General features: G+C 36.7%; 1 protein-coding gene across 2 annotated transcripts in view; it reads left to right on the forward strand.

Moving 5' to 3' along the window:
* LPGAT1 (lysophosphatidylglycerol acyltransferase 1) overlaps positions 1 to 14014 on the forward strand; it is a 79127-nt gene that overhangs the window by 29874 nt on the left and 35239 nt on the right. For both annotated transcript variants that reach the window (XM_080824704.1, XM_080824703.1), the window contains exons 3-4: positions 7712 to 7830; positions 12109 to 12204. In XM_080824704.1, the coding sequence (XP_080680830.1) occupies positions 7712 to 7830; positions 12109 to 12204 (215 nt within the window). The remainder of the gene's footprint in view (positions 1 to 7711; positions 7831 to 12108; positions 12205 to 14014) is intronic.

Raw genomic sequence — 14014 nt, forward strand, 5'->3', positions numbered from 1 at the left:
GGCAAGACTTCCCTCTTTTTTATGGCTGAATAGTATTCCTCCGTGTGTGTGTGTGTGTGTGTGTGTGTGTGTGTGTGTGTGTCTGTGTGTGTGTGTTTTCTTTATCCATTCATTCATTGATGAGCACAGGTTGTTTCCATCTTGGCTGATGTAAATACCGCTGCAATGAACATGGAGGTGCACATATCTTTTCCAGTTAGTATTTTTCTTTTCTTCAGATATATGCCTAGAAGTGGCATAGGGAGCTTTTCCTAAATATCTGAGCCCTGCTTCTGGGAGCCTGAATAGGATGGGTAAGAATGGAGGTAGGTTATGGATTGAGTATCTCTACTAGAGGAGCCCTCTCTCTCGTTTCTTTTAGTTAATCTCCATGTTGCTTGGTTCTTCCTCACCAGCTAGTGTCCCCTCCATTAATCAGTACCTGCTTTCTCCCAGCTACCTTTAGTACATACCCTCGGTCCCTTTCTATCTTGCCTCATTTGCTCTGCTATCCCCTAACTTTGGATGAACCCAGTCAGTCTGCCTCCAGTGTGGGCTATTAATAGCCGTAGTTCTTGAGGTATGTGAAATTCTTTCACCTCTTTTTGGTGGGGAGGGGTCACTCTTTAATCCTGATTATTCATCTTAGAATACCTGACCTTACGTGACACAGTAGAAATATGACTCTTTTACTTAATGGTGATTCCACAAGTGACTTCGGCTGTCATGTAATCCAGTTACCCAGGACTTCTGTGATTCTATCAATTATATAACATTCATTTTCACTTTATATTTGAGTAGCATTAATAATATCAATATTTCATAAATAAGAAAAATGAAGCACTGAATGGTAAAACGGTTTGTGGCATGAATTTTCAGGCGTAATTTTTTTTTTTTTTTAACTTAGTAAGGTGAGCTCTTGTGGTCATATATTAAGCAGCCTTCCTTCCCCACGTTAATTCTGTTTTGTAAATCAGTATAGTGGCCTTAACATCACTGTTTTTAAGGAAATTCGGATGGATTCATACTGCTTTTATTTTCTCTTTGAGCTGTGAACTATCTTGATCAATACTAGTATATAACATTTGGGGGAGATTTATTGATGATATTGATGCTATGTTAGAAAGAAAGAGAGAGAAAGTGTGTGTGTGTGTGTGAGAGAGAGAGAGAGAGATACTCTTTGGCTTTAGTTTTTAACAAGAATTTTAAAAATTCAGTTACAACTAGAGGTTTTCTTCCAGATTTTATTCAGCTGTCCTTCATTCTCTTTGGAAATAGTGGACCTGACCTAGTTCTTTTTTGAAAATTCATTTCATAGAACAGCGTGTTAAAATATTTTTGTTCTTCCAGTCCAGTACAGTGTAAGAACTGGCAGGCATCCAGAACTTCTGTTCTTTAACATGCAAGTAATTCTATTCCTTGGTTAAGATACTGGCTCCATTATTATACATATAGGTTCTGGGAAAGCAAGGTGTAAACTGAGGAACCTAGCTACTTCATACATAAGATAAATGCTTTTTCGGGGCACCTGGGTGGCTCAGTGGGTTAAGCCTCTTCCTTCGGCTCAGGTCATGATCTCAGGGTCCTGGGATCGAGCCCCGCATCGGAGTCTCTGCTCAATAGGGAGCCTGCTTCCTCCTCTCTCTCTCTGCCTGCCTCTCTGCCTACTTGTGATCTCTGTCTGTCAAATAAATAAATAAATAATCTTAAAAAAAAAAAAAGATAAATGCTTTTTCTCTATAAGCATTTTTATCTTGGTTTTGTTGGTCATGTGACTTTCTAACAGTGATCTTTGAAGAATGTAATGATAAGATATATATATATGATATATATCATATATATGATAAAAGAATAGCATAAATATTGGAGACTAAATTTATTGAATAAAATTGAGATTTTACAAAATTCAACATGACTTTATTGCTACATCAGGATAATTTTTTAATAAAAATTTGATTGAGCTACCTTCACTTGTTTGATTCAGTATGCTATGTGAGTCTTAGTAAATTGACACTTAGTTTGAAAAGAAATTTTGGCTGAGTTATGGATGAGAGATAAAATATACATTGGATTACTCTTAATGATTGTACCCTGAAAGGATTATAGAAATGAACATTAAGAGCCATTTATAATACATAACATTAGATGTCTATTAAAATATTCTAGATGTTTAAAGTACAGTACCTAATCCAGTAAGAGCTCTGCAGAGACCCTGTTTTCAAATAAGGTCCCATTTACAGATTTTAGATGGATGTAAATTTGGGGAGGGGAGGAGGAAGCTATTTAAGCCACATCAGAGGGTTCTAAATTCAATTTAAGAGATTGAAGCTAACACACTAGATTTATCTACTTTATGTAAAGCAAACAGGTAGGATATGTTTTATGTAAACAACAACAACAACAACAACTTATTTGCAGTTAAATACACTTACATGCTTTCCCACTACATAGACCTAGGTATCTAGCATTTTCCATTCATGTGGCAGAAATTGCATTAAAGGAATATTTGGTTATGAAACCTCTGTTTATATAGATATGGAGCCAGAAGACTTTCCACATTACTCTTAGTAGCTCAGTGTTTATAGAACCAAGCTAGACTTCTCTTAAATGTTTTAACTACTATTAGAATAATACTTTTATTCTTTTTATTTTATTTTATTGTTTTCCCTTACTTCCCTTTTTTAAAATTAAAATTCAGTTAATTAACATATATTATTAGTTTCAGAAGTAGAGATCAGTGATTCATCAGTCTTGTATAACACCCTGTGGTCATTACATCGCATGCCCTCCTTAATGTCCATCTCCCAGTTATACTATCCCCCCAACAACCCTTAGTTTCCTATGATTAAGAGTCTCTTATGGTTTGTCTCCCTCTCTGATTTCGTATTATTTTATTTTTTCCTTTCTTCTCCTATCCTCCTTTGTTTGTTTCTTAAATTCTACATATGAGTGAGATCATATGATAATTGTCTTTCTCTGATTAATTTATTTCGCTTAGCATAATACCCTCTAGTTCCATTCATGTTGTTGCAAATTGCAAGATTTCATTTGTTTTGATGGCTCAGTAATATTCCATTGTATATATATATATCTCACATCTTCTTTATCCATTCATTTGTCCGTGGACATCTGGGCTCTTTCCATAGTTTGGCTATTGTGTACATTGCTGCTGTAAACATTAGGGTTCAGGTGCCCTTCGGATCACTACATCTGTGTGTTTGGGGTAAATACCCAGTAGTGCAGTTGCTGGGTCGTAGGGTAGCTCTATTTTTAACTTCTTGAGGAACCTCCATGCTGTTTTCCAGAGTGGCTGCACCAGCTTGCATTCCCATCAACAATGTTGGAGGGTTCCCCTTTCTCTGCATCCTCGCCAACATCTGTTGTTTCCTTACTTGTTGATGTTAGCTGTTCTGCTGGTGTGAGGTGGTGTCTCATTGTAGTTTTGATTTGTATTTCCCTGATGTCGAGTGGTGTTGAGCATATTTTTATGTGTCTACTGGCCATTGATATATCTTCTTTGGAGGCATGTCTGCCCATGTCTTCTGCCCATTTCTTGATTGGATTATATGTTCCTGGGTGTTGAGTTTTTTAAGTTCTTTGTAGATTTTGGGTACTAGCCCTTTATCTGATAAGACATTTGCAAATATCTTCTCCCATTCTGTGGATTGTCTTTTGGTTTTATTGACTGTTTCCTTTGCTGTGCAAAAGCTTTTTATCTTGATAAAGCCCCACTAGTTCACTTTGCCCTTGTTTCCCTGGCCTTTGGAGACATGTCTAGGAAGATGTTGCTGTGGCTGAAGTCACAGAGGTTGCTGCCTCTGTTCTCTTTGAGGATTTTGATGGATTCCTATCTCACGTTTAGGTCTTTCGTCCATTTTGAGTCTATTTTTGTGTATGGTATAAGGAAATGGTCAGTTTCATTCTTCTGCATGTGGCTGTCCAATTTTCCCAACACCATTTGTTGAAGAGACTGTGTTTTTTCCATTGGACATTCTTTCCTACTTTGTCGAAGATTAGGTGACCATAGAGTTGAAGGTCAGTTTCTAGGTTCTCTATTCTGTTCCATTTGAACTACATGTCTGGTTTTGTGCCGGTACCATACTATCTTGTTGATTACAGCTTTGTAATAGAGCTTGAACTCTGGAATTGTGATACCACCAGCTTCGGTTTTCTTTTTTAACATTCCTCTGGCTATTGGGGTCTTTTCTGGTTCCATACAAATTTTAGGGTTATTTGTTCCAGCTCTGTGGAAAGAAAGTTGATGGTATTTTGATAGGGATTGCATTGAATATGTAGATTGCTCTAGGTAGCATAGATATTTTAATATTTGTTCTTGCAGTCCAGGAGCATGGAATGTTTTTCCATTTCTCTGTGTCTTCCTCAATTTCTTTCATGAGTACTGTATAGTTTTCTGAGTACAGATTCTTTGCCTCTTTGGTTAGGTTTATTCCTAGGTATCATATAGTTTTTGGTGCAGTTGTAAATGGAATTGACTCCTTAATTTTTCTTTCTTCTGTCTCATTTTTAGTGTATAGAAGTACAACTGACTTTTTCATTTTATATCCACAACACCTAATAGTGCCTGGTGCTGACTTATTGAATGAGGAATGAATTAATAAAAGAATAGTGTGTGTGTGTGTGTGTGTGTCTGCATGTGTGGATTATCAACAGAGGCATGATGGGGGAACTTCTGTTTAGCAAATATATCTCCCTCCATTCTTTTTACTTTATTATATTTTATTTTTTGAGGGTGGGTTGGTGAGCAGGTGGTGTGAGCAGGGTGTCAGAGGGAGAGGAAGGGAGAGAATTTTTTTTTTTTTTAAGATTTTATTTATTAGAGAGAGAGAGCATGCATGGGGGAAGGGGCGTAGGGAGAAGCAGGCTCCATGCTGAACAGGGAATCTCAACTCAGGGCTCAATCCCAGGACCCTGGGATCATGACCTGAACCAAACGCACCTGCTTAATCAACTCAGCCACCCAGGCACCCTCAGAGGGAGAGAATCTTAAGCAGGCTCCACACCTAGCACCCAGCACAAGCCTGAAGTGGGGCTTGATTTCATGACCCTGAGATCTTGCTCTGAGCCAAAATCAAGATCTCATGACCCTGAGATATTGATCTAAGCGGAAATCAAGGGTCAGATGCTTAACCTGCTGAGTCACCCAGGTGCCCCTCCCTCCATCCTTTTTAAAACCCAGTTGGTGGCATCCCTGCCACAGTGTTCTGCATTTTGCTCTTGTTACTTATAGCATATTGTTCCATGTTAGTATACAAAGTATATGATTACATAATATTCCTTTACATAGATATAATTTAATTAGTCTCCTTTTAAAATTTTTAATTGTGGTGAAATATACATAACACAAAATTTATCATCTTAACCATTTTTTAAAAGATTTTTTAAAAATTTATTTGAGAGCGAGAGAGCACACATGAGCAGGGGCAGGGGCAAAGGAAGAAGGAGAGAGAGAATCTTGAGCAGACTCCACACCAGCCTGGAGCCCCGTGGGGGTTGGGGAGTTTGTTCCCACAACCCATGAGGTTATGACGTGAGCTGAAACCAAAGTCAATCGATCAAGTGACTAAGCCACCCAGGCATCCCTCCTCTTAACCATTTTTAAGTGTATGGTTCAGCATTAAGTACATTCTCATTATTGTATAACCAATCTCCAGAACTTTTCATCTTGCAAAACTGAAACGCTCTACAAATTGAATAGTCCCCCTCCTAGAAACCACCATTGGTTTTCAATTTCTATGAATTTGAGCTAATCTTCCTTTTGAGTTGTTTTCCTCGTTCCTCCTTTTTTTTTTTAAAATTAATTAATTTATTTATTTTGGGGAGAGGGCATGAGAGGGAGAGAAGGGCAGAATGCAACGGAGAAAGAATCTTAAGCAGACTCCAAGCTGGGCGTAGAGCCTGACATGGGGCTCATGAGATCACGACGTGAGCCAGAACCAGGAGTCAGTCGCTTAACCAGCTGCACCACCCAGGCACCCCTTCCTCTTTGCTCTCACAAATAAGGCTGCAGTAACCAGTTTTGCATATGTGTCAGTCTGCACATAAATAAGTGTATCTGTAAGTTGAATTCCTAGAAGTAGATTTTCTGGATAAAAAGATTTCTGCATTTCTCAGTTTTGATATATATTGCCAAATTGACTTCCCAAACTGTTGTACCAATTCATACTCCCCACAGCAATGTATGATACAGCAGCTGTTTAAATATGTTTCAGTAGTTAGCTTGTCAGCTGAGCTGAATTGGAACTTGGGGAAGGAAAGGCCACTGGAAGGAAAGTTGGTGCTGCTGCACTTTTCAAGGGGCCGGGCTGGGTTCTCTCCCAGGGTTCTACCTCTATTCCTCAAGGATTATTTGACATCCCTTTAGTGTAGTTTTATGCTGCATTTATTTAAAAGAAACTAAAATAAAAATTTTCCTATACCATATAAGCTATTTGAGGGTTGGTAGTAACATTTGAGTGTTGGTAATGATTAGAATACCTCACTTTGCAAAGAGGTCCCACAACTTAATACTGTGTTTAGCTCAGCTGAAAATTTCCTTAATACAAATTTTAAAGTCTTTAAAATCAATGAACTTGATTAATGCCTTGCTTAAATGGGTTTTAACAGAAAGAAGCAATTAGCAGACCCCTTTTCTCATATGAGCTCTTATGAGAAGCTCTGCTATGTTGGGGTGACAGTGAAAGATGGCTGGAAAAGGACGGAGGCTGGGGGAGGCAGAGCAGCTGAGCTCCACAACTCCCCATGCCTCTTGCATCCAGAACTATTACAGGCAGGCGGGTTGGCTTTTTCCCTTTTAGCCGTGTGTGTGAGAGGAGTGAATACTAACGTATAATCAGCCTCTCATAATTCATGTCAGACGTTTGAGGAACCCTGGATGCTTTGACTTGTAGAATCCTGATGCTCAAAACTGCTGCTCAGTTATCTTTTTTCTGTGACGTGGATTTACTGTTAAATGAGACATAACTACACGGAGATGCCAGTGTTTTCCTTAGAGTGTACATAATAGGTTCTGGTACGATGACTTTTTGTCTGGAGGTTCTTAATAAGTATAACATCTTCATTAGTTTCCTTATTTGAAAATGAAAATACTTGCATATATTTGGAATGTTTTCGCATTTTATTATAAAGTGCAATCTGAGGGGCTCTGGAAACCTCGTCCTAATCGTGATTGGTATCAGTAGTTTAGAATTCATTCCCCTAGACTTTTTTTTTACTGTATTAAATAACAAAGTTTATTCCTTCATTAAAAAGGTGGAATCAGGCTATATATATTGTTTTGTGATTTACTTTATTTTCTTGATAAGAAGTCCTTTTTAGGTTAGTGTATGGAGATACCCTCTATTCTTTCAGAGGATTCATGCTCTTCCATTATATCATAACTTTCTTATTGACTCCCCTGTTGGTGAACATTTAAGTTCCAATAAACATCCTTTACGCATCTGTCTTTGCCTGTTTGGACAAATGTTTCTGTGGGATAAATTTCTAAGAAGTAAAACTTCTAGGTCAAAGGATGAGCATTTTTACATTTTAATGGATGTTTGGGGACCTTATAAAATATTATATCAACAGCCTGATACTTATAGGAAGTAAACTTAGTTCAAACTTTTAAAGTTTTAGGTAAGTGATCTCTCATCATTGATGTGTACCAGTTTGTCTAATATAAGGTTTCTAGTAATGTAAAATCTTTAAAGTGACAGCTTTGTTGTTCTTCCAGTGATGGAATGGGGGGACGATATTAAAGCCGTTTCACAAGATGAAGCAGTGATGTTGGTGAATCATCAGGCAACAGGGGATGTTTGCACGCTGATGATGTGCCTCCAGGACAAAGGCCTGGTAAGCACCCTGAAGGCAGGCGTAGACGCAGGAGGGGGAGGTTGATAAAGAATCTGTTTGAGTATCTTACTATGGTTTGGAACGTAAACTTGAATATCTATGCTTTTCCAAAATTGAGAAAATTTAAAGAAAAAATGGAGAAAAATGAAAAGAAAAAAAATATATATATATATAATTCCAATTCCAGCTCCAGGACAGGAATGTGGTCTTTCAAAAAAGTAACTGGAAAATAATGTGAATGATATCTCCAGAGAGATGTTTTTGAAAAAGTAACTGAGGTAAAACAGAGTTAAGATGTTCAGATTGGGAGCTGTCTTGAGGTGAAATGGTGGGTCACTGGTTTGGGAAATTCAGGCACAAAAAGCAGTATTGTTTAAGATGGAAGAGTCTAGTTGGTCAGTGAATTAGCTGATCTTGAGGCTCTTTAGCCAGAAGAAAAAAAGGTAAATATTTTGGATTTCCTTTACAAAGCAAATTGGAAGGAAAGATATCAGGCCAGTTTTGTTAGGTGTTACTAGGCTATGTATGAACGTTGGTTTCACGTGACTTTTGTTGATCACTAAATACATCTATCAAAGGGGTGAGTTTAAAATAAATTCAGTCTTTAGCATTAAAAGAATTATCACTTTAGAAGATAAAGAGGTTGTGTTCATAGAAAACTGAATAAGTAGAAAGTGTATAAATTAGTGGAGTTCATATTTATCCTAATAGCAATGAAACCAATAGATGTTTATTAAGTGCTTCATACTCATGGTCAGTGACTATAAGGATTGAACATCAGTCCTGTAAGACACTGTCCTCTAAAAGGAGCTAACAGTCCCGCGTAGGTGGAGGGAAAGTATAGTGAACAATACTTAATTGCAAAGTGAAAGGTGTTTAGTGGAAGGTGAGCCCCCCATGTATGACAGGTATTGAAAACTTTGTAGAGGAGAGAGGACATAAACTTGGCCTAGTTAAGAGTGGTGAAGCAAGAAGGCCTTCTCTAGCGAAACAGTCTTGGCTGCAACACCAAGGCAAGACTAAGCCTGGTATATTTACGTCCTAGAGATATTGATTCAGTAGGTCAGGGTGGGCGTCAGAAAATGAGGTAAGAGTAAAGGAAAATGTTTGATTATTGTAGAATCTGTTTTTCATGTCCATCTGAAAAGCAGAGGCATAATCTTGCTGGAATGTGGAATAAATTCTATCCTTTCTTATATTCAGAATCTTGAATTGTTAAAAGAATATCACCGTATAAATATATTTGCTCTTATATTAATATTTATTACTTGCGATGTTAAAATTTTGTAAAGACTAATTTATTTGGTTTTCATCAAAGAGAATCCCCAGTTAACATTTTTATTCTTAAGGATATGGTCATTACATTCATAGTGAAATTTCTGAAGGTTTACAGTGTCCTTAATTGGTTTTTGAATTTCAAAGAATGATTACAGCGGTCAGTATAAATATGCCCAGCTTAATCATTCTCACCCAAGTTTGGCATGGATGATAACTATATTAACTAGAATATTAGGTAATCTGAAATTCACCAATTATGTGGATAAAAGAAAATTTGTCTTATTTGTTTGCTTTTGTAAAAAGATTTCTGTTAGTTTGACTTAGGTTCATTTTTCTGTCCCGAGTAATTTTGTTTTTATTTTCAGATAAGTTATACTAAACATTTTTTTATAATCTGTTATTAGTGAGTAACTTAGAATCTTGAAGAATTCTTTTTATCTTCTTTCATAAAAGAATAATTGAGAAATATAAAACTGGAAGCACCATAATCTCTCCCTCCTACCTAATATGTATAGGGCAATATTAATTTATATTTACCAGTAAAAATGTTCACTTGACTTACTGCATACTCCGTGGGTACATTCAAAGAAAGAAGGCTAATGCTAAATTGTGGGCCAATTAAAAAAATGCTAGTTTAATGGCTATGTGAGTGTAACATAGCTTTTGGAATTCAGGAGACTTCTTGTAGGAGCCTTTCCTGTTAGCAGGGGTCCCGTTGGCCCGTTGGGAGGACAGCACTCTTGTCCTGAACTGTCCGGGGCATTGCTGGCTGTTTTCCATACCTGCCTGCTACCCACTAAATGCTGGTAGCCCGCCCTAGTCGTCGTGACAACCCAAATTGTCCTTACAGATTTCTGAACAGGAGAACCATTGACTTAACTATACTTTCCGAAGGATATAAAGAACATAGTCCTTCGTGTAAGCCTCTCTAGATGTTTCAATATGTAGAAAACCCATGCTTCCAGATAAAGAATAATTGATGTGGGCCAATTCTGTTTCTTGGAATTACCTAACAGAGCTCTGAGTGACAGATCTATGAAACACTGAGAGTTGCTTCAGGCAGCTGGGGTTTACTGACCCTCTTTTGAGGAATATGAAACAAAGGATTAATTGTATTTTCCAAATGTGCTGGTACCTTTTAAAAATAAGTATCTGTGAATTGAGTTGTGCCCTTTTATGAGAAATGATGATAAAACTAAGAATTTTTATTTTTGTCAAAAGAACTTTTTTAGACATATAATAAACATTTATTGACTTGTAACATTTCCCCTAAAATAAGCTAAGACAGAATTACCCATACAAATCTCAGAAGGTAGCTTGGCTGTCTTATTGAAATGAATTGTTTTAGGTGGCCCTTCTAACTGAAGAGATAAATCCACTGTAAATGTAAGGTGAAATATAAAAGCTCGTGGCTTTAGTGTTGGTATTTTAAACCCAGAAATCAATAAATAGCCACTAAACCTCCTACTGTGTATAAAGCTCAAGTATTTTATAGGTTAAAGCAACTTGCTTTTTGTTTTGTTCTTTGGGACACTTTTCAGCAAATTCCATTTAATTCAAATCTCAATTTACTTAAACAAAGTAGTCATCATTACAAAGCAAAACAAGACTGAAAAAACGAGATGATGGCAATCATTTTATTCTGTATTAATTGCCTTGGGGAATCATTTCTTCACTGGGCACATATCTTTATTTTTTAAAGTGATTTAACATAGTAGAGCTCATGGGGAAGGAGTTGTGTAGTTGAACTATTTAGTGATGCTGAAAAATTAAGGCAGAAGCATTAATGTTATATTATTTGTCAGCTTTTATAATGTTTTTGCAAAAGCACGAGCGATGTCAGTGCTCATTTTTTCCTCATATGTAAATTCATATAATTTGGTGCTTCGAGATGAAGTTTACGTACGTTATTCCCATAGAAACAAAAGGGGCTCTGTTGCATTCTTTTGATTGAGGCTGTAGCTATTAATGCATTTATTTAAGGATTATAACAAGGAATGCCATTTCCTCAGCAGGGAGTAATAATTACCCAGTTTATTAATTAGATCCCTGTTTACACTTTACATTTAATTTTGAAATTTGTTTGAAATAAAGTCTTCTGCTCTTTTTTTTTTTAAAGATTTTATTTATTTATTTATTTATTTATTCATTTGTCAGAGAGAGATAGAGATCACGCTAGCAGGCAGAGGTGGAGAGAGAAGGAGGCTCCCTGCCAAGCAAGGAGCCCAATGCAGGACTTGATCCCAGGACTCTGGGATCATGACCTGAGCTGAAGGCAGTGGCCTAACCGACTGAGCCACCCAGGCATCCCAAGTCTTTTGCTCTTAATACGAGTACTGACTCTTACCAAAAAGGGATACTATTTCTGTGTTTAAGAACTGAGGTGCTATGAATGTTATTATGCTGGTAAAGAATACGGCCTTGCGTAAACTAACAAATCTTCTTAACGTAATCACATATATAAATCATTCTATGAAATGAACTTGAATGTTCTTTTATTTTGGACATTTTTGAACTTTTATAAAATTTAAAATTTTACATTTATATGTTTATAATTTATAATTTTTAATATTTTAGCCATTAAAGTCACATTTTATAAAGCTTTAGTGCTTATTAATTAAACTTAGAGCTCTCATTCAATAACTTCATTTTATTGTTTCAAAATAATTTTACAAGTTATATAAGAATCACCAGAGACTTTGTTTAGGGTAGAACAAATCTGAAATCATAAAGTCCAGATTTAAGAAGTTAATTCAACTTTATTTGTTACACAGTAATATGTATTACTTGAGACCTGAGATTTCAAGACTTGGGCTCAAGATCAGTAATTTTTCATGGAGATTTTGTGCTTTAATTATAGAAATAAACACTGGATTTAAAATATATAGGTTAATTAAGAGGATGCTTAGATGATTCTATTTAAAATTTAAAGCCCTGGCTAGACTACAGCAGGTTTCTAATACTTACCATGTAATTATTTCTTGCTTTTAAATATTTTAGGTTGTTGCTCAAATGATGTGGTTGATGGATCATATTTTTAAGTACACAAACTTTGGAATTGTTTCTCTAATTCACGGAGACTTCTTTATAAGACAGGTGAGTAATAAACGTTCCTTTTTCACAGTGATAGCCTGATCACGCTGAGCCTTTATTGTAAACATAGGCCAAAACCAGTTATAATACATAGGGCAAGCTCTAGTATCTCAGGGAGCTCTTCCTCTGAATCTTTGTTCCTTGAAACATTTTTTTCGAGCTGAATTTGCGTATGCTCAAGCAGTAAAATGGTGACTTTGCAGATATTCTAATCTCTACCCTCCTTCTCCCATCTGAACAGTACAATGTTTAGTAAAGATTTATCAAGTCGCTGCCCCGTTCTCAGCTCTTCTGCTTCTTAGCTATGTGAATAAGGCAGCTAATTTAAACTTTCAAAGTTTCCTCATTTTTCAGATGACAAGAGGCACTGCCCTCATAGGGTGGGGGTTAAATGAAGTAATACACTTGAAGTGTATTACTCAATGCCTGGTCCCTTCTTCATCATTTTTATCATGATTACCACTATCGTCATCTATATTTTCACCATTATTTTTACTAACAAGTCACTATCACATGATAGAGAAGGTACCTAAATTGCTGGTAGGTCGGTAGATAGGTAGGCAGATAGAAGAACATATTTGGGGAATTCATTGTAGGAAAAGTGAATCCATCAGATTTTTATGAACTCAGAAAAATTTTAGAGAAAAAATAAGTATGAGTTTGATAGAGGAAGGTAGATTAAGAATGGGTCCCAGGCATTAGGGACAAGTTTAGAAAGTTTAGAAAGAATCACACCCTCTTATCAAGTCAGCATTACATCACAGTATTTCCCTGGTATGCCACTGGTATCACAGGCTTGATTTTCTCAAAAACTGAAATATGATATGCAGGAGTTTTTACGTATGGCAATGCCACACTTATCTGGTATTTATATATGTAGCAGCTTACTGAATAACTGTTGAATCTGATTAAGCTTCATCAGAGACCACAGGTTCAGAAATAAGCTGGAAGTGTGTAGAGAAACTTCTGAGATGACTGTAGGTGTCACAGAACATATATACTTTACTCCAGACACTTATGTACAGAACATTTTCTCTTCCGCATGCTGTACCCATGATCTAGTTTCTAGGAAACACTTTTGGTTCTTCTGAGCAGAAAGACGAATGCAAGCATTGTGCGGGGACCCCAGGGGGAAGTGGCAGTGAGGACTGGCCACAAGCTGGAGACAAAATGAACAAACGGTGATTAGAACAACTCACCGTAACAAAGAAATTAGCATAATACTTTAGAGCACCACAGGAGGGGGAGAAGTAGAAGCAGCCATTGAAGCTTAGCGGTCTAAGGGAAAGCACAGCCCTTTCATCAGGAGAGTATGAGGAAATGATCACAATTTTAACAATTGACCCTGTTGATGACCCTGAGGCAACACTAAGTTACACTAAGTGATGGGTGTACTTTGAGGAGATAAGCGTAGAAAATAAGGTCCTCCAAAACATTCTCCTTTTTATCGCAATGTAAAGTTTTACATACTTAAAGACTGTATTTCAGAATTACCAGAAATATTGCAAGTTTGTTTCTAAAGAGCAACCCTTCCTCCCCTTCCGAACCCGATAAGATAGTAATAAAAATCTGTAACATTGTTGGGGGGAGAGAGAGAAATTACCATTTTTAAAGAAAGTCTCTTGGACTTTACTACTAGGTATTTCCAAGAATATAAAAATGTTTTACATGCAGTCTTGGGGACTTAATAAAGCTTAATCATGATCAGTTCAACTCAGTAAAATAAATGTCTTACTGTCTTCGCACTGGAGTAACTTAAAGACTGAATGCATACAGATTATTTCGGGGCCTTCTGTAATTGTGTTGGCTGGAA

This window comes from Martes martes, assembly GCF_963455335.1.
Source record: "Martes martes genome assembly, chromosome: 15".
NCBI classification, from domain to species: domain Eukaryota; kingdom Metazoa; phylum Chordata; class Mammalia; order Carnivora; family Mustelidae; genus Martes; species Martes martes.